This window comes from Lytechinus variegatus, chromosome 7 (assembly GCF_018143015.1).
Source record: "Lytechinus variegatus isolate NC3 chromosome 7, Lvar_3.0, whole genome shotgun sequence".
Taxonomy (NCBI): Eukaryota; Metazoa; Echinodermata; class Echinoidea; order Temnopleuroida; family Toxopneustidae; genus Lytechinus; species Lytechinus variegatus.
The window spans coordinates 35,965,949-35,992,717 of record NC_054746.1 but is presented as its reverse complement, the minus strand read 5'-3'; the positions used below and the strand labels follow the sequence as shown (position 1 = coordinate 35,992,717).

The 26,769-nt window shown below is 37.5% G+C and overlaps 1 protein-coding gene across 1 annotated transcript; it reads right to left on the bottom strand.

The window, feature by feature from the left end:
* Positions 1 to 4,411: 4,411 nt before the first annotated feature.
* LOC121418120 (hyphally regulated cell wall protein 3-like) lies at positions 4,412 to 21,086 on the bottom strand. The gene is made up of 9 exons (XM_041611823.1): positions 20,783 to 21,086; positions 13,977 to 14,094; positions 13,387 to 13,459; positions 12,748 to 12,948; positions 11,521 to 11,770; positions 11,036 to 11,136; positions 8,737 to 10,289; positions 6,010 to 6,348; positions 4,412 to 5,389 (listed from the first exon to the last, which is right to left on the bottom strand). The coding sequence occupies exons 1-9, from the start codon at positions 21,084 to 21,086 to the stop codon at positions 4,825 to 4,827; spliced, it is 3,504 nt and encodes a 1,167-aa protein (XP_041467757.1). The 3' UTR covers positions 4,412 to 4,824.
* Between the last annotated feature and the right edge of the window lie 5,683 nt (positions 21,087 to 26,769).

The following is a 26,769-nucleotide window of genomic DNA, read 5'->3' as shown; positions in this document are numbered from 1 at the left end:
AAATAATACATTTATATATATATAAATTTTATCAAGAGCATTTTACATATACAAATATAAATAAAGCAGGGATAATGAATAGCCACTACTAATACTGATTATTTGGTTATAATTTTGCAATAACCTATACTTTAAACGTTCGAATATAAAGACAATTCATAGGTCACAATTCATAAAGTAAATCCATCTAATTATAAATTCCTTGTATTTACAGCAGGAGCAATTTGTTTGTACGAAGGCAAGATTTTTGTTGTAGATTAAAGATTTGCACATTGGAAAATTTTGCATGATGTTAACCAATGCTACGGTCGCAAATATCTTTATTAACTTCGTAAGAATGATGTCATAGTACCAGCTTGGTTATACCATATATTGCAATTGATAAAAATCGTCAGCACGGCGATCGTAAACGTATTTGTGACCATGGCATATGGTAGTTTTGTTCATTCTTGAAACGGGCTGTTGAACTTACCAGATATACTTTCAAACTTGTTGAAGTGGAAATGTCAGTGTTTCAAAGCCGCCGAGAATCAAACTGGAAGTCGTGATGATGATCTGCTCGTCTAAAAGTTAAATGAAAGTTTGGTGGAAATCCTCAAGTGATCTGATTGCCTCTATAGGTGCAGTGTAGTTATGTGAGAGTTGGGGGTAAATCGCGATATGGCGCATGCGCCTTTTACCATGAACGTGGCAGTATGTACTTGACGTGATGAAAGCCTTTATCGACAACAACCAGGAATTAAATAATGGTATGAATCCTTAAAAAACTACATCGATGCTTGCACAGAACAGAGTTTGAACAACACTAATCAGGCGATCAAGAAATTGAAGAGTGTTTACTTAGTCAAGGTAATGCTGGTATCGTATTGTGATCAGATCGAAATGAGTGGATCTCAAGTAACTAATTATCTCGCACTTGACTCTCTTGAAGACACCGTGATCTTCTCGACTTTATCCAGTATAACACTTTAGTGCGGACTTAATTATTGTCCAAAATATTGATTACTACCAGTATACTATTTGTTTTCAATTAAGTAAGGCCAAATAAGCCTGTAATTATTCAGAGGAAAGAAAGTGTGGTTTAATTGAATTGAATACATTTATTGGATGATAGATATTCCGGATGGATGACAAAAATGTAGATGCAACTGTAATATTGTCTACATGTTGGCTTTCAACAAAAGAAGTTCACATATGAACAGTTTAAGGGTTATAGAAGGAAATGGGGTGCAAGATTTCTTTAAAGCCTTGTAAAAGGTGAAGTCTATCCAAACATCAAGTTTATTCAAATAAATTGAGAGGTAACAAACAAACTTTGCATTGGAAATTTATTCAAGTTATGACATTTTAAGGTTTAGCTTATTCATGTTATTTGAAGAGTTTTGTTTCCAAAAGGAGCTAAATCCACTTTCAGCGTTTTCCTGTAAATGCTTTTAATTTACCAATTTCCCTTATCCAGTCTGTTTTATTTTGATATATATGACAGTTTCATCGTCTAAGATTAAATCATGTTTTTAAAATCTAGCATTCAATATGAATTTTTAGAAATTTGATTTTTCATGGATTTAGCTCCTTTTGGAATAAAACCTTTGTTGAATGTCCATATTTGCCAATTTAAAATCTTTAATATTGGAAATTGATCACGAAACACATGAATACTGCTAGAAGAGTACATTTTACATCATATTTGAAGTTTTATCCAATCCCCAAAAAATTAAGAATGTATATTTTTCATCTTCTGGAAAGACGATGACTTTTCATTGTTTTGTTCCTACATGAGCTAAATCAAAAAAATATTAATAAAAATAGTAAAATTCTGTAATTTTCATCACAATTTGCAAGGATGGTGTGAACCTGTATCCACAACATATACCTAAACATTTGAATCCATAATTTTATGTTAAGTAGTTAAATTGACAAATTTTAAATTATCCGGTAGTGTATTTAGCTCATTTTGAATAAAACTAAAATTTGCAATCATTTTTTACCAACCTTCCCATTTTTTTTTCAAATGCTATATGATGCATTTGATTCACAGGTCTAAGATACATGTATTTACATCAAAAACTGAATATTGATCAAAAGAGGATTTAACCCCTTTTGGAATCGAGCTCTTCATTTTAGCAAACATAATTATATCTGTATATTTGATATACCCATGACATAGAAATAAGAGAGCCGTTGATGACGCCACCACCTCTTCGTTGTTTTTTTTTTCTTTGTTCTTTGGGGCATATTATGATGAAGAACTATTCCATCATTGTATTATGGATAATAATCAGGACCTTGATGGAATCGAAGAGGATAACAAGACAGTTATATGTTCGTGAATCATGTTTAACCGTTATTAAAAAATGTGGAAAATCTAACGCTTCTTATTTTACAGTACAATAAAACAGAAATGGAAGTTGATGAGCTCCCCTGTAAGCTCTATTTACCCTTTTGCATACCGCATGTGTTGTGCATATTACTATTTTATGAAGTTAAGCAACTTCAAGATGCTACAACTTTTTTATTCTTCATCCAGTTGAGTTAAAATTGTCAGCGATATCCTTTTCTTTATAAAATATTGAAGTCCTCTAGTTGGGTGGAATTTGCCTCTAAGATTTGATGAATCATGCGATTATGGATAAACAATGTTTTAATCTAGTTTTGTCGGATAAATGGGAGAGTAAATGATTAAAACTCTTTGGTCAAAAACTCGATCTAATGTTTGATATTTGTGACATAATGAAACTGTATTTGGGTTTTGGGCGGGTCCATGCCAAGTTTTAAAGATTCCTGTATATTTTCTTGTTTGTTTAAAATCATTCCGTCCTTGGGATAGGACGAAAATTTTACGATACAGACTGTATATTTTCTGTTATGCATATATTAAATATGTGAATGGTGGGTAAATCTACACAGACTAGCCGTAAATCTGATGAATGGGACTAAAATCAAATTTTCGCAAAACCCAGCAAATCAAAAAGGTTAGAATGTAATGAAAACAATGTCATTTAGGCCCAATTTTAATCAAATATATTGTGCCAAACCTATTAACAGATCTTATTCAATAAACGGTAGGACAGCCTTGATTTGAGCTACCCAACTTTCATTACTTCATGTACTTCCATTTATTTCTATGATTTCACCATGGAGCTACTACGTGTTACTAGCTCCATGATTTCATAAACTTTCATCAGTCTTCTATTCAGTTTCACGAAATCAGTTGAAAAAACATTTTCTAGTGTAATTTTCATGCTAGTTTTCACATTTAATTTGTTATAATATGTGAAAATTTATAATCTAACAATTTTGATGCCTTGGCATAGTGCTTATGCAAATAATTACATGTGCACTTCGACCAAGGACATCTAGGGAGACGCCAGTATATGGCTCTACCAATAGATGGCCGAATACAATCATAAACTAACCAATGGTTGGTATATACACGAATATAATGTATTATCTCATTGAGATTATTGGAATAAACTTATATTATTCAGTTGAACACAAAGGAAAACTCAGGTAAATCTTGATCTTCTTTCATGATTGCCGTTTAATTACACAATTTTTACCTAGTCTACAAAAATAATACAAGTAGGTATATGGTGTTCATTATTAAACAAGTATGTTCATAGGCATTTTCCAGTTCGTAGCAAGCACAAAGGAATAACATGGTTAAAATAAATTGAATAAGCAATAGATTCGTTAGCCTTCAACGTTCTCTTAATTTTTGCCCCACACTCCATATGTTCTTAGACTGAACTGTAGATGTCGTGTGCAAAATGTCGGTAAGCTGATAAATTGACAAAAACGATATTAAAAACTCAGACCAGAGATAAAATCAAAATTGGCTAATGGTAAATAAGCTACATAATACAACAATGTAAGTTTTATCCGTATTTCAATCATATTCAAATTAATAGGTTTAGCGCTGTATCGAGCTTCTTAACCGCCTGAGTTACTTGACGACAAACTGTGCATTCAGGACAGGGGCGGCGGAACGTATTTTCGTTTATTTTTTTTGCGGGGGGGGGCAAAGACAAAAAAGGGCCACTAAGATATCAAAATTGGCATTTTGGTGCCAACGGATATTTTCACCATGAGATTATCATCTGCGTGAAGTAGTGGTGTGTTTTTCAGTAATCAAGTTGAGCAAAGCCTTTTAGATGAAATATACATGTAGGCTTTTTTCCGCGAGCGAGTGGTTTATATATATATATTGACAAAATCAAATCTGCAGTTGTAAAACTCGCTTTTTGGTCAATTATAGGGTTAATTATTGAAGGGAATCCTCGTGAAATTTGGCGAGCGTGAATTGCAAGCTCAAAATTTTGGACACCAGAAAAGGGACCTGATAAGGACTGCATTTATAGTGACTGATTAATAGGATACACATCTCACCAATCGAATAATGCGCGCGCGAGCTGAATTTTTCTATTTTTTATTGGGGGTGCCCCCTCCCCGGTCTCGGGACCGTTATGATTTCATAGTTTTGTGTGTAGAAAATTCTATTTTTATATTTTTGATTTCCAGGTAATGATTTCTATTTAGAGAGATAATTGGCGGAATTCTGCAAGTCTTCATTCTGCTTTTTAATTTAAAATGTTACTCATAATTTGAATGCCGATAGAATTGATAAGCCGCGCCAAATAAGAGGGATATACAGTATGGCAAAATCTAGTCTAAAGCTGTAGATTTTTGTCAAGGAAATTTGCAAGAAAATATATATATATATCTATGTGATAGAAGAGAAGAAATTAAATACTTTTTCTCTTGTTTAACGTTTGATGGTAGTCTCATTTCCCGGGATGCGGTTATTCATATCGGTCTTAACCTCTATTCCCGTTGCCAACCTCGCCCATTGCCATAACCATTGTTTCGATAGTCGTTCCAATAGCCATTTCCATTTTCGTCCATGTCTCCTTCCCAATGATCGTTCTCAAACCGATCCCCATCCCAGTCCCCGTTTCCATATCCTTCTCCATCCCAATGATCATTCAAATTCCCATTCACAAAGTCGTTCCAGTAGTCATGATACTGGTTCCAATTCAAATTTCCGTTGCCATTCCCCCTACTATTGCCATTCCCTCTACCGTTTACATTCCTGTTACCATTTCGATTTCTATTGCCATTTCCATTTCTATTGCCGTTCCCATTACCATTACCGGTCCCATAGCCATTCACATTGCTGTTTCCATCGGGATTCTCGCTACCATCCAAATCTTCGTCTACTTCATCCTCTTCATCATCATTGTCGGGTAAATCAAAGATGTCCGCTGGTACAGCTCTATACGAAGCTGAAAATCCTCGTCTGGTGGACGATCTGTCAGTGAGCAACTTCAAGTTCATGGTGTTATCTAGAGAAACAAGTGAACCCTCGGGCAATCTGTTTCCACACAGACTGAAAATCAAATAGAAGCATATTTCATTACCAGTAAAATTATTTTTTTATTACACTTTGCTAATCCAGGAGGCCCTTGTGTCCTGAAAAAAGTTGTACATTTTTTTTTTATAATCCCAACTTATCAGTGGTCACACCAAATCGCCACCATTTCATTCTATGGCAATTTTGGATGTTATGTTTACTCTTTTTATTACCATGTTTGTTTTCTCTTATATATTTCATTTTTATTGTTTTTTTTTCGTTATATTCTACCCATCTGGAATCAAGTGCAATGAAAATAAAAGTGATTAATGATTTAAATCCACAGACATTAGAAAGTGAATAAAAATGCAAAAGTCGTTAAGTAAAGCAAGGATCTATGTTATTTGAGTGATGATGATCTGAATGATGGAAAACCTAAGATAAATATCTCTTATCAGAAATGCGTACACGTGTTTGATTTTTTTGGGGGGTGGAGGGTATCATGTGCACGAGACACTGAGAATGTGGGGAAGAAACCGAAATAGAAAAAAAAAACTGGTAAAAACAAACACAATAGATCCACTTTAATGTTTTGAGCAGCACGATTGTGTTATATTTGTCTATATATTCAATATTTTGAATAATTGTATACTTACATCATGGGGACAGCAATTCCTTTACCAAGATCGATCTCTAGCTCGTCTTCCCTACAAGTCACATCATCTATCAGGTCAATGACATTGAAGGTAAGCTCGACCCGGAAGTTATCCTCTACTTCCAGGGAGTAGGTGTCACGAAGCATCCCTGGGCATTGTTCAGGCCACTTGGGTGATGTAATTACGTGTTCCTCTCCCACGGATGACAGGGGTTCATCTATAGTGTGATAGGAAGCATAGAAACCCTTTTTCCTGATCGTACTGTCGGTTATCAACTCCAAAGTGATTGTGTTGGCGAGAGACACCAGAGCCTCTTCGGGTTGCTTGTTACCGCACAATCTGTGAAATAAGCACAATGTTTATTATAAACTGCCACTGCTAATACTGACCAATACTGAATCTCCATTCTCCTGAAAATAATACAGATAATGCATCATGAATGTACTTAGTTATTTTGAAACTAGTCAATTTGTACTATCTGCACTTTTTTGTAATGAACATGTTCTCAAAAGAGAATCTATTAAATCAGACAACCCATTGAAAATCGAAAGTGCACTGCTTTATATATTTGGTGTCAGTGAGATTGCATGCTCGTGAGTAATATATTTATGCTTCACATTTTGAATATCATTATAACTCAAAATTAAGAGTAATACTTGGTTTACGTTCCAACCACTGCTCAGGATATCCATGGAGCAAAAATTGCAAGTATATTTTTTGGATTTGAGCAAGAGTACTTGAGGCTGTCAGTCCTCGAAATATCACAACTAGTTTCGTTGCCTCCTCTAATACTAAAGTGCATATCAAAAAAAGTTAACACTTAGAAAAATTCTGTAGAATTATACATTTGTAATATCCTGAAGATTTTTCCACATTTTAACATTGGTACAGATCCATTTGCGCAAATGACGATATAACTAGAAAAATATTTCCCCGAGTGCGCGCCACTTTTGAAAAGTTAGTGAAAAATGATTTGCGCAGAACTTTGAAATAGTTATTCGAACAAGAGAAGACCTTAATCATGAATAACACGTGGAATTTAGTGATTTTAAGATATCTTGTACCTTTTTTAACTTGCTTTCTTGCCCAAACCACTTCGAGGAGTGCATTGCGCCCCACCCCACTCCCCCACACACCGAGGCAATTGTGACGATATTTGCTTTACACTGAACTGTGCTTTACATAAAATGGCTGAGGCTTGATTTTCATTTTGTTAATCATTACCAAGCTTGAGAAAAGTGTGGAGAAACAAGTATTAAATGAAAAATGAAATATATACCCATTTTTGTCTCACCTGCGAAGCAAAATGAGACTATAGGCGCCGCTTTTCCGACGGCGACGGCGGCGGCGGCGTCAACATCAAATCTTAACCTGAGGTTAAGTTTTTGAAATGACGTCATAACTTAGAAAGTATATGGACCTAGTTAATAAAACTTGGCCATAAGCTTAATCAAGTATTACTGAACATTTTATTAGAGTTTCATGTCACATGACCAAGGTCAAAGGTCATTTAGGGTCAATGAACTTAGACCATGTTGGAGGAATCAACATCGAAATCTTAACCTGAGATTAAGTTTTTGATATGTCATCATAACTTAGAAAATATATAGACCTAGCTCATGAAATTTGGACATAAGGTTAATCAAGTATCACTGAACATCCTGCATGAGTTTCACATCACATGACCAAGGTCAAAGGTCATTTAGGGTCAATGAACTTTGGCCGAATTGGGGATATCTGTGGAATTCCCATCATAACTTTGAAAGTTTATGGATCTGAATCATGAAACTTGGACATAATAGTAATCAAGCATCACTTAAAATTTTGTGCAAGTTTCAGGTCTCATGATTAAGGTCAAAGGTCATTTAGGGTAAATGAAATTTGGCCGAATCAGGGGTATCTGTTGAATTACCATCATAACGTTGAAAGTTTATTGGTCTAGTGCGAGTTATTGTGCAAGTTAGAGTAGTATTCAAAGTCAGCACTGCTGCTATATTGAACCGCGTGATGCAGGTGAGACGGCCAGAGGCATTCCACTTGTTAATGATAAAAACTTAGTGAAAAAATGCTGGATCCTCAGATCCAGCTGGCACAAAAAGGGTAAAGGTTGTGTTTACTTGTTTGTTTGTGTCATTTCCGCAATCAGATAAAAAAATACAATATACCAGAGAGATACATACAATAACGGAGGATCACCCAATTCAGCTGTATTTGCAAAATACTGCTGTTCTTCCTTGGGGTCCTAAGTGTTGAAATTTCAGTTTGGGTGGCAAAATTGTTGGAAAATGCTTGAATGTATCCTTTTTATTTCAGTTGACTAAAAGTGCAAGGGAAATGTATGAGAAATGTTTCGCAGGGTAAGTTTGATTTCGCCCTTTCCCCTTGACACAGCATACAAACGAGCATTTCTGCGCAAAAAGATTTCTGCAAGCTTTACAAAAATGGACAGTGCTCACTCAAGTGCAACATTCTGTCAAAACGTTTACTTTCATTGGATAGATGGGACCCAAACCCAAGATTCTATGTGAACAAATGACCCACATGTTGTATATTTTTTAATTCCCCAGGGCTTTTTCAAAGTGTAAACTTTTTTTGATACGCACTGTATAACCATGTTAACTGGGTTTGTATATCAAAATGAGAAGAATCCTGTTGAAAATCATTTTTTAATCCGCGTCCCCTGAAACATCATTGATATATCTTCATAGTTTTCAGAATTTCACTTACTTCATCGGCATGCGAATCCCATTGCCAAGATGAACCAAAATGGCGTCAAAAGGACAGGAGCTTTGCAGATTTGAAAAATCGCCCTCGTTTTCAATCTGGAAGTCTTTGAACTGTAAGACGATTCTCTTCCCCACTGGAACATTGATTGTGTAGGAACATTTCTTATTGTTAGGATACTTTCTTGGGTAGTTTGGAGAGTTGAAATCACCGGACAGGCCTGTATATGTTGCCGAGCATTCGTTTCGCGACATACTTGCTGTTGATATCTGTTGGCTGACGGAAGGCTCTGTCGGAGGTGTACTACTAACACTTGCCGTTGTTGAAACAACTGGACTTGTTGGACGTTGTGTAGTTGCACGAGCAGTTGTAGTGGAAACTGGTTCTGTTGTACGTTCACTGGTGGTGACACGAGACGTTGTGGTAGCTGGTTCTGTATGACGTTCACTGGTGGTGACACGAGCAGTTGTGGCTGGTTCTGTTGGACTTTCACTGGTGATGACACGAGCAGTTGTAACTGGTTCTGTTGGACGCTCACTGGTGATAACGCGAGACGTTGTGGTAGCTGGTTCTGTTGGACTTTCACTGGAGGTAACACGAGACGTTGTGGTAGCTGGTTCTGTTGGACGTTCACTGGTGGTGACACGAGACGTTGTGGTAGCTGGTTCTGTTGGACGTTCGCTGGTGGTGAGTTTAGAAGTTGTTGTGGAAGCTGGTTCTGTTGGACGTTCGCTGGTGATGACACGAGCAGTTGTAGCTGGTTCTATTGGACGCTCACTGGTGGTGACACGAGCAGCTGTAGCTGGTTCTGTTGGACGCTCACTGGTGATCACACGAGCAGTTGTGGAAGCTGATTCTGTTGTAAGTTTGCTGGTGGCGACTGTAGAGATTGTTGTGGAAGCTGTTGGACGTTCATTTGTCACACGAGCAGTTGTCGAAGATTGCTCGGTTGGACGTACACTTGTGGTAGCACGGGAAGTTGTTGTTGGAGCTGGTTCTGTTGGACGTTCGCTGGTGTTGACTTTAGAAGTTGTTGTGGAAGGTGGTTCTGTTGGACGTTCGCTGGTGTGGACCTTAGAAATTGTTGTGGGAGCTGGTTCTGTTGGACGTTCGCTGGTGGTGAGTTTAGAAGTTGTTGTGGAAGCTGGTTCTGTTGGACGTTCGCTGGTGGCGATTTTAGAAGTTGTTGTGGAAGCTGGTTCTGTTGGATGTTCGCTGGTGGTTACAGGCACTGTGATTACAGTGGATTCTGGCATTAATGTAGAGGTTGGAAGGGTTGTAACAGGGACATTTGTTGTTGATGGCTCGAGTTCTATAGTGTAGTTAGCTCTGAATCCCGGCATAGTCTGGTATATGTCTGATCGAAACCAGACTATCATTTCTGGACCAATAGTGGTTATAGGTGCTGGTAAGGTGGATCCACAAAATTTTGGGCCTTGGTAGGTGAATGTGTCATTGAATACTCGTACGTAGTCCCAAATGCACTCGTTTGAATTTTCGAGTGAAAATGAATCGAACGTAAGCGTAATCGTCATGTTCGGCAAATTGACGGAGGGCTGCGTAAAAAAAATATAGGATAAGCTGGTGTGAACAAAAATGCTATAAACTCATGTTCTCTATTACTGTTCATTGGTATACTGCTTAATTTATTTTATTCTGGATTTTAAAAATCCTTATATCATATGAGTTCAATAATGATCACATTAAATGCATTACCGTGAGGTTTTAAGTGTCTTGATAACTATCCTTGTTTGATTCTTCCACTTTTTTTCAGGTGATAAAATACAAATGATCATACCTAACGAGATTCATTCCATTATTAACTGGCAGGGTCTTTCACTGATACGTGAAAAAATGAAAACATTAAACTGATAACTTTGTTGTTTGTATGAAAACATTTAGCGATTCAAATATAGGTTGAACTAAAAACAAATAGGTTGCCAAGCCCCATCGCACAACATACAATTTCCGAAGAAATGTTATTGACTGTTTATTCTCTGGTGGGGTGCATCCTGCATTCGGTTCACTTTCAACGGTCCTAAGTCATTAAGTGATCGAGTATAATTGGGAGAGCAATGACAGAATATGTGTTATACTATATTTTTAATATTTAACTAAATCTGAAAGATTTATTTAATTTACCATGAGGAGTAATTCCCAATGAAATGGAAACTGTTTTTCGTTGGGACCCTGCACGTAAGATCAACAACCATTTAAATGATAACTTAAAACGAATATTAGAAAACAAAACTTGCGATTATTATGTACAATGAGAAATATCGAAGTACATGATAATTCATACCTTGATATGATATATGCAAATCGTTTCTACTGGGTAGTTCCCGATTCCGAAATTGGGCGATTGGATCATACCAGAGTTTGACGTCATTTCGAATTCACAAGCTGTAGAGTATGATAAGGACTAGTATCAACGCAATAACTTTTCTTCTTAATAATCGGTATATGCGTCAAACATTGAAATAATTGAGTTAAGAGAAAAATATTTTGCCAGGCATGGATATCGTATGTGCATGATGGCAGCACTGGCGGATCCAGCCCCCTCCCCCTAGAGAGGTACAAATTCAATTTTTAATGTAAAACTGCCGTAAAAACAGAAGAGTGTCCCTTCCCCTTTTTGTTTTGCTTGTCAAATTTTTCTCAGAAAAATGTACCCCCCATTTTTTTTGGGGGGGGAGTCCTGGGTCCGCCCCTGGGTGGATGTAACTGTCATATTTTAAATCAAGCAACATTTCATGGCCTTACATTCCAGTGAAACTTCTAACTTACGTTGTTCGTAATTAGGATTGTCGTCTTGGCAATGCGTTCCGGTGAACTTTTCTGGGCACACGCATGTACAATCGGGGCCTACAAAACCTTCGTTATAACATGTTATAACAGGACAGCCTACGCTACAGTTGTATATCATATTGGCGGCTTGGACGTCGCGAAAGCTCAGCGCTTTTCGCTGGCCTATGTTCGGGAACTTGAATGGGTTTTTCGTTGTGATCGTTGGTATAGTACTATCTATAGCATAACTCTGTAGTAGGATCACAAGGAGATAAAGAAAAAAAGTGTAAGCTTAATAATGAAGTTCCGTCGGTGTATCACATTAAAATTGTTTGGGATTTTCCTATACATGTATGATAACTTAGAAAGCACGCACTTTAGGTTATCAATGTATTGAATAATTCTTAGACGAACTCTCTAAACAACACTAGGAATCAGCCAAGACTAACCTACACATGGCTAGACCAAGGCAACTGATTTTTTAACCAATACTTTGTCATAGTCATACTAGGAAACACTGTTGAAACAGTAACGTAATACTTTTGGTCGGTTTCAATTCGGTTCGTTAAAAGTTGATGTCGCTGGTCTGACTGTAGAGTAATTTACATGAGGACATTTACATCTTTAAAACATAATTAGCTGACAAAATGATAATTATAATAAAAATAAATCATCGTGCATCATTATTTGAAATAACTTCAGTCACATTTGTTTATTCTTTGAGAGCAATGTTAGTATGTCCTCAGTGATAAAAGGAAGAAAGAAAGAGACAAAGAAATAGAGGCAATGAAAAGGCAAAGAAAATAAAAGTGATTAAATTTATAACACAGAGACTGTCCCATCCAAATACATCACTCGAGTTTTGTCTCTGTACTGATAAAATAGGGAATTTTCGCTCAAGAACAGAGAAAATGTATCGTCAAATGACAAATGTCCATCATGACAAAGAACAACCATGAAGCCTATTACGAAAAATGGTGAATCAGATCAGCAGTTTCCTCATTTTCGTCCTTCAGTCTAGAAAAAAACCCCGAAATACTTGCAATTTCTCGTCAGCTTCGTAACTTAGGACGAAATTGCTGCTCCAATTCAACAATTTTCGACAAATACCTCCAAGCTGTATTTGTCATTTTTGACGGGCATTTCCAATACATTTTATTGTCTACCTGAACCATCCGTACGTGACTTAGCGTAAACTCCCTAATGAATAAGTTCAAGAATACTTACGTAAGGAGAGTAATGCATGATGGATTCATAATCATAAGGAATACTTGTCATAGTTTGATCGTAGGAATTTAATTTGAAGTTTTTCATTTCTCCTGTTATAACGTTCTCCTCGTGAATGACAACCCAGTCATCCCGATCTGGTCGTGATTGCTCGTGATCAAACCCGATAGCGTGCCCGATTTCGTGGACGATCGTGCCAAACTTTTCAAATTATCGAGAAAGTAAAAAAAAGGACAAATTATGAACATACTGGACACACATATGCACAAATTAAGAAGAACATCGTATTTCGAGATCGAAAGTGAATGCTATACATGAATCATCATTTCATGCTCGGTTTTCACCGCTTAAAGACATGTTCTACGTATACCTCTATATTGTGCCATCTTCTGGTTAAAGGTGTAGGATTTTAGTGCGTGTATTCATCATTTTTATGGAGCTATAATGTAAGTTCTCATATATTTTTCTTAGGCCAATGATTATTATTGTCACACAAGACCCTTTTAACATAAATGACTTTGGTTTATTGATTGTAGTTCGCCATAGACATATACAGTTTGAGCAAGAACAATCAATTATCTTCTATCCAGTTTATGCTTCAGGGCCCGTGATTCGATGGAATGAATATAATGTACTTACAGTTGCGCATTTAGCTGCAATACCAATGGGCTGAGGTTGTATTGAGACTTTTCCAACATACGACCAACATACTCTATTGAAGAGTCAAAACGGGGGAAGGCAATGTTTGAGACGTGATTGAGATTATCCTTATTTAAATAATTTGAAATCAATGCGAATAAATTTTTAACCGGCGCCATCATAACTGTTCAATGAGATAATACCGCCTTTTTTTTCTTTTTTTTTTGGATAAAGTGGTAAATTATAATAAATGATAAAATATTGTAATGACATTGTACGTTATAACAACTAAATGTGGCAATCTGGATAAATAGACGCATATTCTATGATGAAATATTCGTGATACATCTGTGATCAATATTAGGTTTTATTCATACAATGCCATTCTCCCACATTGATTAGATGTGATAATAATGATGATTATTATTATACTGACAATATAAAAACTTCACAAAATTGTCACAAATAATACTGATTTAAGTAATGACAATGAAAAAATGTTGACCATATTATTGTCTCTAAAATCATACATCTGCTAGTCTGTCATACCGTAGAATATCATGTTACACAATGTAAAAAGCAGTACTTACGTATTGTGGGATAATTGGAAGGATAAATACTGTTCAGTCGTAGGTGATGGATCAAAAGTCAAGCAAGTGTTACTTTCCCAGTGTTCTATCGCCAGACCGATTGCAGCTGAGAAATTTCCTGATATTCAAACAAGACATTGATTAAAAGTGCCTAGACCTTAGTAACACTTTGGAAGACTATCCCCCCAAAATACCTTGTATTTATATCTTCAATGATAGCTTATCTATGGATAAGCTTTATTTCAGAATTTTAATAAAAGCGGTCAGGGATCCAAATGATTATTCATCGATCTATCAGCATCCAGTCACTAACGATCAAATTTTCTCGACTTATCATTTACAAGCAATAACCCAAGAAAGACATCCCAAATAGCGCGATCTATATCATTTAATTTCCAGCCCTAGATGCGAAATGTCACCATTCGTAGCGCGAACAGGGAAATCCCTAATTTGATACCATAAGTAGTGTAAACAGTGAAAATCTACTAATTTGATACCCTTCAACATGGCGGTCTCATCTTAAACATCAATTCAACAATGAACTATTCGAAAAGAGAATCACGAATGCTATGAAAAATGATTTTCCTAATCGACAAACAGTGGTATTATCTGCATAACCAAATGTGCAACTATAGCTGGTGTGACGTTTGAGAAATGACTAACCTCAGTTGCAATTGCCTCCCCCAAATAAATAAATGAATGAATAAGTATATGATACGCCCGGGTATATAGCAGGTCCTATGGCAAGTATGGAGGGCGACTACCTTTCCTTTCCCCAGGCTAACATCTCCGTCGACGTTTCATAGACGCAGCGGACACGGGAAGAGCGTATCTGTCATATGTTCCCAAAATGACCCGTGCATTTTTTAAATTAAGTTTTCCTAAGTCCAAACAGACGTGCAGGTAGGTACAACGAGTAACAGAATGCGATGACCTAACAAAACTCGGTGGAAACACGATCAACCCAACGGAGTTGGCGCTACGACCTAACATTTTTCTTCTGCTAAATTTAAAGCCCCCTTTACATCAGATAAAGTATTCCTACATTGTTGAAATTAAGGAGAAGCCTAGTACGCGGCACCACCTTCGTTTGATTTTCCCGAAAAAAATGTAAAATAGTCAAGTGCATGCTACGTCCGCGCCAGCGGCGTAACAGGGATTGGGAGGGGGGGGGGGGGGGCAAGCGCCAAAAAATTCCCGGTCATATCATGTTGTGAACAGGCATAATGGTGTAATATGAGACTATTTGAGAAGGCCAGATGTTGCGCATCGGGCAGAATTTATCTTCTAAAAACTTTGTGAGCGAGCGAGCAAAACTTGTGACCTTTTAAGACAAAAACAAAATTTTGGGATATATTTTGACATGATATCCAGAGAATAATATATTGCACTTTTCTCTCTTTACATTCCTTTTTTTTGTGGTCTGTACTCCACTGTGAACAAGATTCTTTGCGGCAGCGTGAAGATTAAAAAAGAAATGAGGGGTGAAGTATATCACATGTGCTAAAAAGCTGCTTTGTATAAGTCCCGAAGCGAGCGAGAAAAAAAATCATTTTCATGAGAATCTAACTTTGAGCTTTTTTTGACATTATGTTCAGTAAATAAAAGCATATCCTACACTTCTCAGTTGCTTTTCTTTCCTACTTTTTTGTTCTTGTTTGTAGAACCTTTAGGGCCATGGCCCAACCCTTCCATACGCAGTGCTGTGCGGTTGGGGTCAAACCTCGCAGATTGCCGCTATTTTAATCAAATCACGGGCATATACCATGTATGGAGAATATAGCTTTTACACAACACATTTATTCAACCACGTTGCGTAATGAACCAAATATTTTACATATATAGTGATGTGGGAAACTTTCTAAAAGTCGCCAGCGTGCAAAGCGAGCTGGAAAAGAAATTGACTATTGAAATTAAATTCTAATTATGTGATAGTTTTTTTCCATTATATTCAGCAAATAACACATTTCATTGGGATTTCATTGTTTCCATTCATTTCATTATACGTTGTCTCCTATAATTTCTTTCATTTCCTCTTGGATGTGGAACCAAGACCCCCCCCCCCCCGCCTGTATCCCAGTGATTGAACGGGGGCGTTATAGAGCCATTTGAAGGTTATAAATGAAAAGCCTGGCCCTGGTGCGTGGGGTCTGGGGCAAAGCCCCGGTAGCTTATTTGCACAAAATTTAACAAGCTTATAGCACAATGTTGTATGCAGTCCATCTTTCTTCCCGCTCATTAATCTGAATCATTGGCAGCCCGGTCGTGTTATTTTTTTTTTCTTGTCCCTTTTCTGTGCTGTGTTTTCCAATTTAGCTTATTGACTAATTACAAGCTCGTTTCGCGCTATTGTTTGCAATTTTGTCATCTTTTGATTTATTTCCCATCGTGCTATTGCATTACATAGGCCTATTTCGGAATGGTTTGTTCTTTCTGAAATGTTCTTTTTCCGTACATTTTCCCGATTTCTTTCATTTACCATTTAAAAATGTTTTTTCTTCGTTTTCTTTTCACTTTTCCTCCTTTTCCTTTCTTTCTCCCTCCCTTTTTTTCTTGAACCAACTTAAGTTAGACCAAATGGAACATTGACGAAATGAGAGTAGACCAAGTGGTTATTAGACCAATTGGCTATTAGACCAAAAGGTAATAGACGTAATGATATCGGACAAAGTGGATATCGGACCAATTGAAGAAAATACAATTAGACTAAATGATAATAAACAAACGGCTATTAGACGAGATTGAAATGAGACGAAATGGTTATTGGACTTTGTTGATAGTTGACTAACTAATGTTGATAGTTGACTAACTATTAAATGGTAGACGAAATGATATCAGACCATGCGATAGTGGGGGGAAAAGCCAGTAGACGAAATGACAATAAACCGATAAATATCCATACAAAGAGTAATCCTGATTTACAAATCACTTAATTCTCTTTCTCGTTTCTCATGATAATTAGTGAAAGCATATTTTATATATTTCTGTAACTCGAGTCCTGAAGAAAATACCGCTGCGACATTTTGCGTTACGACATGTGACGTTATGCGCTGACAATTTGCTGCGACATTATGCGTTGCGACATGCGACGTTATGCGTTAGAAAAACTACGACATTCGTTGACTGCGAAATTATGCGTCGGACGCTCTTAGCATAATTGGGACCTTTCGCAATCATCACGGACGCTAGTATTAGGGTCCCCTAACACAAAAGTTAACGCTTAATCATACACTTGATTTTTAAGATTGATTGTGCATTACAGTCAATAGAATCAAACGTAGAAAACTGCTCTACGATCAATGCTAAGCTTTGTGTAACAGGGGGGTTACAGGCCCTACAAATCTGCTTTTCGTGTGCAAAATCCCTTTCCGCGACACCCGTACCGCATACATGCATGTATATTACGACTGATGGCTGGAGATATTCAAAATGCAGGACCTAAAATAGATTTATGACATGGAGAAGAAAGTGGTTTTTCAAACAAATCGAGAACATATTGAGTGAGGAAAAACTTACTGAATGAAGGCTTAAATATAGATCATTACAGTCCATCGAATCGATATTACATTTAATGTGGATTATTGGTGGATCACTGGCAATTGATTTCATGGATAAGATCAACCTCTCCAGCCGAACATTTCGCATGCGTTGATATGTACACATCATATGCGATACCTTTGAACTCGTTTCCTTTTGTTTCTTTTGTTTCTTTGTTTCTTTTGTTTACTCCTTATACACAAACGATATGCCTCTCGCACACGATGTGAGGGGCATTATGTTTTACATTCCCCAGAAATGGGGATTAGATTCAAATTCCGGGGGGACCACTTCCATTGATGAGTGGATACCAGGCACGACCATGGGGTTTCGAAAAGTACCCTAAACATGCTAAACAAGGGAAGCAATTCTTTTCCAGATTATGAAAATGCATCTCTTAACAAGTATTTGGCTTGTGAAACCCTACAAGTATTGAATATATATCCCTTATTTCAGCATTTTAAACATCGTTTTGACACCCTTATACGTAACGTACCTGCCCACTCTGTCCCCTTTTACGGGTGGTCGCTACTGGTATCCACTAATCAATGGAAGTGGGCCCCCCGGGCGGCCTCTCGAGCTCTAGGAGGAGTCAAATGTGGCTTTGGAAAGTCGTCCTCAATCGGATAAATCGCTGTTACCATAGTAGCAACCAGAATTTTGCACACGAAACGCATATTGAATGTTTCCGTCGCAGATGCGAAACGAAAAAAAAATCTCATGTCACACAATTTGCATTGCAGGACTGAGTTTTACGACCATGATGACGGGCCCAAAAAGTCCCTTCCAAAGTCAACGACCGTTGTAAATAAGCGTCTGCGTCCTCAAACGAAAGGTCGGGAATGTCGCAATCTGCGACATTATGCGTTGGTGCGACATTCCCGACCTTTCGTTTGAGGACGCGTACGCTTATTTAGAACGGTAGTTCATTTTGGAAGAGACTTTTGGGCCCGTCGTCATGGTCGTAAAACTCCGTCCTGTAATGCAAATTGTGTGACATGAGATTTTTTTTCGTTTCGCATCTGGAACGGAAACATTCAATCTGCGTTTCGTGTGCAAAATTCTGGTTGCTACTATGGTAACAGCGATATATCTGATTTAGGACGACTTTCCAAATCCAAATTTGGTTCCTCCCAGAGCTCGAGAGGCCGCCCGGGGGACCCACTTCCAATGAATGGTGGATACCAGGCGCGACCACACGTAAAAAGGGAAAGAGTGGGTAAGTACGTTACGTTTAGGCCTATGTAGCGTTATAAAGGTGTGAGAAACAATGATTAAAATACTGAAAAGGGATATATTTCCACTACTTGTAGGGTGTCACAACCCAAATACTTGTTGAGAGATGCATTTTCATAATCTGGAAAAGACCTTCCCTTGTTTAGGGTGCTTTTCGAAACCCCATGGTCGCGCCTGGTACCCACTCATCAATGGAAGTGTACCCCCCGGCAAACCCCCCATTTCTGCGGAAGAGTAAAACATACTGCCCATTACATTGTGTGCTAGAGGCATATCGCTTATGTAGAAGGTGCAGGCAAATGAAAAAAACTCCGCAAATTTAGACGGTTTATGGCCTGTTGCATGCTGTGTACATGTCAACGCATGGGAAATGATTCGGCTTGAGAGGTGATCTGACTCATGGAATCAATTGCCAGTGATCCACAAATAATGCACATTAAATGCAATATCGATTCGATGGACTGTAATGATCTATATCTAAGCCTTAATTCGGTAATAGTTTTTCCTTACTCAATATGTACTCGATTTGTTTGAAAAACCACTTTCTTATCCATGTCATAATCTACATTTCGCATGTCTCCAGCCAGCTGGAGTCATAGCCATGATACAGGTACAGTCCCGCCGCGAGCTTAGGCAGGCAAATGGCATGTCATGGCATGCTGGTATCGTATGAAAGAGCTTTGCACACGAAAAGCAAGATCTATAGGGCCTGTAACACAAAGCTTGGCAATGATTGTAAAACGGTTTTCTACGTTTGATTGTATTGACTGTAATGTATAATCAATCTAGAAATTCGAGTCTATGATTAATCGTTAACTTTTGAGTTACCCGACTCTAATCTCGCGTTGTAGAGATTTGCGAAAGGTGCCTATTATCGGTTGTAACAGGCCCGTGGGGTCTTCTCCCTTGCGTTCACATTTAGCCCCAGCTCACGAAGCAGACCTCGCTGGTCTACTCCGCAAGTTACCCACTATCCGCGGTGAATATGTAAACAAACTCGACTGGAGCGCGCTTTCCTTGAAAATTAACCATGAATGAAAACTGCCAAAAAAAATCGAGCGTACTATGGACGGACTCCGTGCGTAGAAAACAAACTCGGATAAAGCGCTCGAGATACACCGGATGTTCACAATCAATTGCCGGGATAGACTCGGCTTTCTGTCCACACTGCAAAAAATATATTTAAAAAAAAATAAAAAATTGCCGTGTCTGATCCTACCTTTTAGCTGGGGCAGAAAAGGCGAGTCAGACTCGCCTCGCGGGACTGATAATCTCCGTTCTCATTGGGGGGAAAAGGGCGAGTTACTGGGTGTCCCACTCATAAAGCTTTTGCTTTTTTTAGGAGCACCTAATCATGTAAACCATATTGTACATACATGTATGATTTTGTATATTTGTTGGTTTGTATATTGATTTTTTAAATGATTGAATAAAATTAATTGAATTGAGTTGACTCGCCTGGCGGGTCTGACTCGCGAGCTGGGGCTGAGTGGGAACATGCTGTTTGGTATATATTTATTTTGCGCGCAGAAGCGATCCATGCTGCGTTAAAACCAAAGACCTTATAATCTAAAACAGTTCCTGCTATGTTGTGACTACATCCAGCATCTCGCGACTTGTACTTTTATCCGTTTGGTCGTAACGCCAACTGGGTGTAGGTGGTAGCCGCGTAGTGGTCATTTAGTGGCAGTACAGTATACACAGAGTCGTTGTTACGTTCTTTCCGTGTCCGCTACGTCTATTCTATGTCGATGGAACTGTTAATAAGTCCTTATTGCGTTATTACTATACACATTGTTCTCTGAAGCAGTTCCCACTGCGTCATGACCATTTTCGAAATCAACAAATTTATCCTAGGTATTTTTTTCTGAATTTCTTCGACATAGCCGAAACAATTAGCCATGTCTGCAGTGTAAATGTACCTTAAAGTGTATTTTGGGTTTATTTGTTAGCTTCGTTTATCAGAAGAATCACCATTTGCAACCCTACAATTTCTTACTGATTTCTGTTCTCGTATAAATTGATTCACTCACTTGCAGATTCCTCAATTTTGTATGGTATTGTGCCGTCTGGCCAGAGTTTGCGCCAGTCACTCAATGCTTTTCTCTTCACCCGTCTTGTCTCTTGTTGGTTTTCCTGTAAGAGATGTTCTTGTTCAGGGGTAAGCTTGATATCTCCATCTAGATCGTCTGTGGAAGGTTCTTCATCAAGATTCACACGGGGTTCCAACGGATCCACGCCTCGGACCTGGGCAGGGATGAGGACGAACTCAGATCCGGGTCCTGTCAGGATTGCATCTCTAGTTTTTCGTGAGCCGAGATAGTTGGGTTTCACCATCGGATCCAAGTCTGTAACCTAGTGTCAAGTGAAAGTAGTTGCCTTCAAAGTGCATGTCGGATTATAGAGATTATGTATGCATTTATATCTTTAAATTTACAGAGCAAGTCTATAAAAAATACTTCATCGTATCCAGTATAAACATTTTAAAAGAATCATTAAAATCAAAGAAAACATCTAAATCAGAACAAACGACGTACATGTACGCCTATCACCTACGTTTGACATTAGCCACGAAATTCATTATCAGGACAGTCAATCGAAAAAAATAGAGGAATATTGAATCTGAATTATTTTTATTACTAATAGAAAGAGCATGAACTTAGTAAAATGGCAGACTTTTTGATGACATGCAGTCAAAATAATAATGTCCATTCTGCACAGAAAATAATAAATATGAATGGTACTCAGTGCAAGACTAGAGTTAGTTGTTGTTTTTTAACAAGTGCTCACCTAGTTACCAATAATGCATATAGCATTTCCATTTATTTGAAAGCAAGATAAAAGAGCACTGTAGATTAAATGCCTTGCTCACGGGCAGAGGAGCCGGGGATCGAGCCCCGGACTTTCCATGCATAGCAAGGCGCCTTACACCACTCGGCCATAGCACCCACCGTGCAGAGGCATTCGATCACGCTCGCATGAGTTAATCTTACAGAGTTTCACAACGCACGAGGGATTCAAGAAGAAAGAAAATTTATTGCCAAATACCTTTCATGACAACTAACTAGATGAAGTCTTTGTCGAAAATTGGTGAGTCAAAACAGGAATTTCGTCCTGGATTCAGGATAAACGACAGAATCGTTTGCAATGTTTTATCAGCTCCGAATCTTAAGACGTAACAGCTGTACCGTATTAACAATTTTCGACAAAGACCTCCCATCTTTCACTGTCATTTGACGACCATTCTCAATAAATTTACTGTATTCTTGTATCCGTTCTATTGCAATCCAATTACGGTCTTCGATGCTTCGTGAAGAAACGAAATGCAAATAGGATATGCAATTTATGCCTATTCTCGGCCCCTTTCACCACTCTCTATGCAGGTTCATGAAAATTAAGCGAGAGTTTGAAAATTTATCTAAAAAATGTAAACCATATGCTCCTCGTCAAAGCCCGGTTTTATTTCAATAACATAATTTCTGGAAGATTTTATCGGTTTCCTTGCTATTCAGGCATAATTTCACCCTCTGAACCAGACCTTTAGAACATGCGTTGGTGCAATATAGCGATTTTTTGATCAGCGACGCAGAATGAATCTTACAACGCAGCAAATGCATTGAAAATGCATGTCGAATCACAGTGAAGTCTTTGTCGAGGGTCGGTGAATCGGAACAGCAGTTTTGTTCAAGAGCTGATGAAAAATCGCATAATGTTGTTTGTCCAGAGTCACGGACGAAATTCGATTCAACGACCATTGACAAAGACTTTATTGCCATGAAGGGCTTTTGACATTAGATTCTGTACGTTCCTAAAAGCGTCTACGAGGTTGTTGCGAAAACTTCCTATTATTTCTTATCTCAAAAACTGTCGTACACCAGTCACACTGGTGAAAGTGACTCCATACCGATCAAATGAATTACGTAATTTCAAATGGCATGTCAGTTTACAGTCATTTTAGTTGGTGTGTGTGTAGGATAAGACACTACTCTTCCCTTTGAATAAAAATGTGAAGATAATTGATTTTTATCTGGACCAGTGCATTAATGCCTATGATATACCATGCATATGGGGGTGATACTCACGTCATCATCAGATAATGGTCTTCCGTTCACTGACGAAATCAAGAGAGAAAAGACCACGAGAGCAGCAACTTTCAGCATCGCTTTGCGTTTATGTAACGTCGACTCTGCCATCGTTCACCCGGTCTACCTCCCGGTCGGTTTCTCCTAGAATGACTGTTTTCCGAGCTATTTTCCGTTTTTGTACTTTTGATTTCTGACTTGCTCCAGACAGAATTTCGAAATGATACAAAACACCTGTAACAACAGATGTCTGGGCAAATAAAGTTTGTATGCTGATAATGTTCGATAATTAAAGAAGATTTTTATTAGTTAGACCCCGTTTAATTAAACAATTTCTATTCTCACAAACATAAGGATCGATATTTAATATATACGAATTGGTTTTAATTAGAAATATATGTCGCAATTAAATGAATCCAGTTCTCCACGGCCAGAAAATTTGAAACGAAAACTTATTCGGTGTACATAATTTAAATGAAAATGTGCGGGAGAGCGCGTGCGGTGCGTGAACGACTACAATTTTTAATTTTGTTTTTTAATCATTTGAATTTCTCAATGACAATCAAAAAAAAGAAAATGGTGTGCAAGAGGGACAATCTACCTCTTTGTATCCTCCAAAATATCCCGCATTGTTCATGTTTATTCCTGAATAAGAATCCTCTTATCAAAGGAGGGTGAGATTGTTTAAAATTAAGCCAGTTAAAAAATATATATAAATAATATAAACAATGTAAAAATAATATACAGTTAATGTCTTACGTAAGGGTACTAGCTTAACGACTTGCTGTCGAACCAAGTCGCTAATCCACAACAAAGTTACACAATACCACCAGGGAAAGCTGCTCCTTTAGATAGTCGATCGATGAGAATTTGGAGGCACCAACACCCCCCCCGCAAAAAATTGTCCACGGTCGACAAAGAGAAAAACATGAAAAGATGGATCAAAATGAATTAATGAATTAAGGAGACAAAAGTGTTAAACATGTAAAAAGTACTATCAATTTGTAATATACTAAAATCTATCATACAGTTAGACTTTCATTTTCATCATCTCTCACGACCTTTATTTTTATAGTTTTGTTTCATACGCTCTATTATGGCCCCTCAATGGTGTTGGCTCATTACACCAGATGGCATGGGCATAATTACAACAGGAAGGCAAAGGATATTCATTCGACCCAGCCGATTTTTTTAATTTGATATTGCTGGTTGACAAAAGTGAATGAATATGATTCAAAATCTAACACGGATTCTATAAATGGTAACTACTGAACTTCCTTTGCCCAAATTGGGAAGATATATCAATGACTTTGGAACGATTTTTTGACTGGCGGAAGAATTTGGGTTACTTTACTGTTTTAGTTGATGAATTTGATCCCATCATAGTTACAGGGGCCGCGGGGGGCTGGGGCGCTTCAGCCCCCTCCCCCCACTTTTTTCCATAACCGTGCATGTACAAAAACGTAAAAATGACCATATAATTGTGATTTTTTTGCATGGTCATCCCCCCCCCCCACTTTGAAAACCGTTCTTCCGCGCCCCTGTTAAGATATCTTCATAAATGGCGACTTATTTTTAAAATCAGCTGGCTACAATACCCTTTTCTGGTCAGATATGGAATGTCAGATATATATCCTATCCATTGGTAGTAATCATTTGACCTTCTAATTTCACGTTTATTTTTTTATGAATTTTTGAAAGTGCCATTGTAACACGCAATTAAGTCTATGGGGAATATTTTACGCGCGTGACACCACCACCGGAGGGCGGCTAAATGCTACAAGTATAAGCTTACTTCAAGAATGATACCATTCACGAGTTTACCCATTGTCTGTGTATTTATCGGCATTGCAAGGTCAATCTTCGGTCGCAATTAATACCGATCACATATCTCTTTCGGTAAACATTGCATTTATAATGGAGTCTTCCTGTTGTGTGCAGTACAGAAGCTTTTTTAACGAATATAAATATTGTGTTATATTGCGTCATGAAATCAAATCTTTTTCCGGGTGCGATATGGATATCAAATTTGTTTAACCGAAATTCCAACAATATGAAAATCAATCCACAAACTGGCGCGCTAAAAAGAAAATAAAACAAAAAGCAGGTATACTACATGTTTGAAGGTGTAATTTGATTATAAAAAAGAGACTTGAATGCCAGAAAGCGATGAGGCTTTGTTGCCGCCCTTATTTATTTCCTAAATGGGTTCTCCCCCCCCCCCACCTCTAGGCTGCAGGCGCATACCCTTATTGGAACTCTGATCAACAAGTGTGCCTCCATGCAAAGACTAGCACATACAAAACTTGCTTCAGTACACAAGGCATGAGTAGGCTGCACATTCAGACCCTTAACTCGAGTGAAGGGTTTGCCCAGCAGACTACCCACCTCCCCCCCCCCTCTTTCCTCCCTCTCTCTCTTTCTCTCTGAACAGACCAAATTAATTCTCAAATGCTTTTTTTTGGGGGTTAACAAAAAAAAGCTTTGTCATCAAACGTACATCAATATCAATTGATATTTTCTGTCTGCGACGCACAAGAAAAGTTTCAATACGAATGTTTTAATCAATATTTGCAATATATGTCATTAGTGTCAATACCGTCAATTATGATTAAACTTAATTTTGATATGAAAGCAATAGTAATGCTGAAACACGATAATCTTCACCATCATTATCGCCATTATTACTTCCATTCCATGAATTAAATATGATGATTCGGATGACATAAAGTGTAAAGAGTGCAGAGGTTTCACGATATTAATAATGTTTGTGGGCATGTGTTGTTCCTGAAAAGGACCATTTAAACTCGATCTTTGAATAAGAGTGTTCTTATCGTCTTCAGGAGATTTCACTGAATTCTCGATATACCATTAACTTTTTCTGGGTGTAGGTATGTGGAATATCTGCTCCCCTTAGATTCGAATAATGTAACTTCAGAAATCCTGAAATAGTTTCGAATACAATAGTATTCGTCAAAAATATATTTTCCTCGGAATAAATACAAATGCAACAAAATAAATAATACTCATGGTCTGACATTTGAGGTAACTGAAAATTCGTTCAGAAGTTTAATCGATACTTTAAACACACATTTAAATTTTTGAGAGCAAATGTCATTGCTGACATTTTTGCTTTGAAACAATAAAATAGCGATGCTGGCAACAACATCATCCCCATAAAATTAATCATCGTTTAGAGATTAACACCTGTGTTGACATGATCTTGTTTTCATTTAAATCAATATTGAATTCAATTTCCGTCAGATCAATAAAAATGATATAAGATGGTACATTTATTAGAGAAATAATTGATATGTCTCCAGAGAAAATTAAAATTTGATCAACCTAGTAATATCGGTTCCAAAGGGAAAAGCTTTATTAATAAACTTTACAAGATGTTGATACGCTTTCGTTGAACAATTCAAATATCAAAATAAAAAATGAAGAATTTTGAATCGCGGAATGCTTAGAATATCAAATTATCACTTTCCTTATTATTGAATTGATCATTATCACTCTTATCATTTATCTTCGTTATTGTCATTATTTTGATAAAAATCATTATTATTATCATTGTTATGTTATCATTATTACTATTGTTATTATTATAATCATCACTTCGCTACTACTATTATTCGTTAACGAAAAAAAGACAGGTATAGAACGAAAGAAAAAAAAGAAAGACCGATTAATATAGGGTGGTAATATAAAGCTTTCAGTAAATGTTTTCGATAGAACTTGCAAATTTGGAGAATGTACTCCCAAATGAGTCTGATAGAGGAGTGTCAAAGGGGCATGCAGTCGGGACCTGCAGTGAGTGGTGCTGTGGTACTGTTCGAAATAAAGTATACATCTATACGAAGAATATCGATCATTCATGATACCCTGTGGAAGTTTGGTCTACGATCATCGCCAGGTTATCGTATCATGCTCATTGT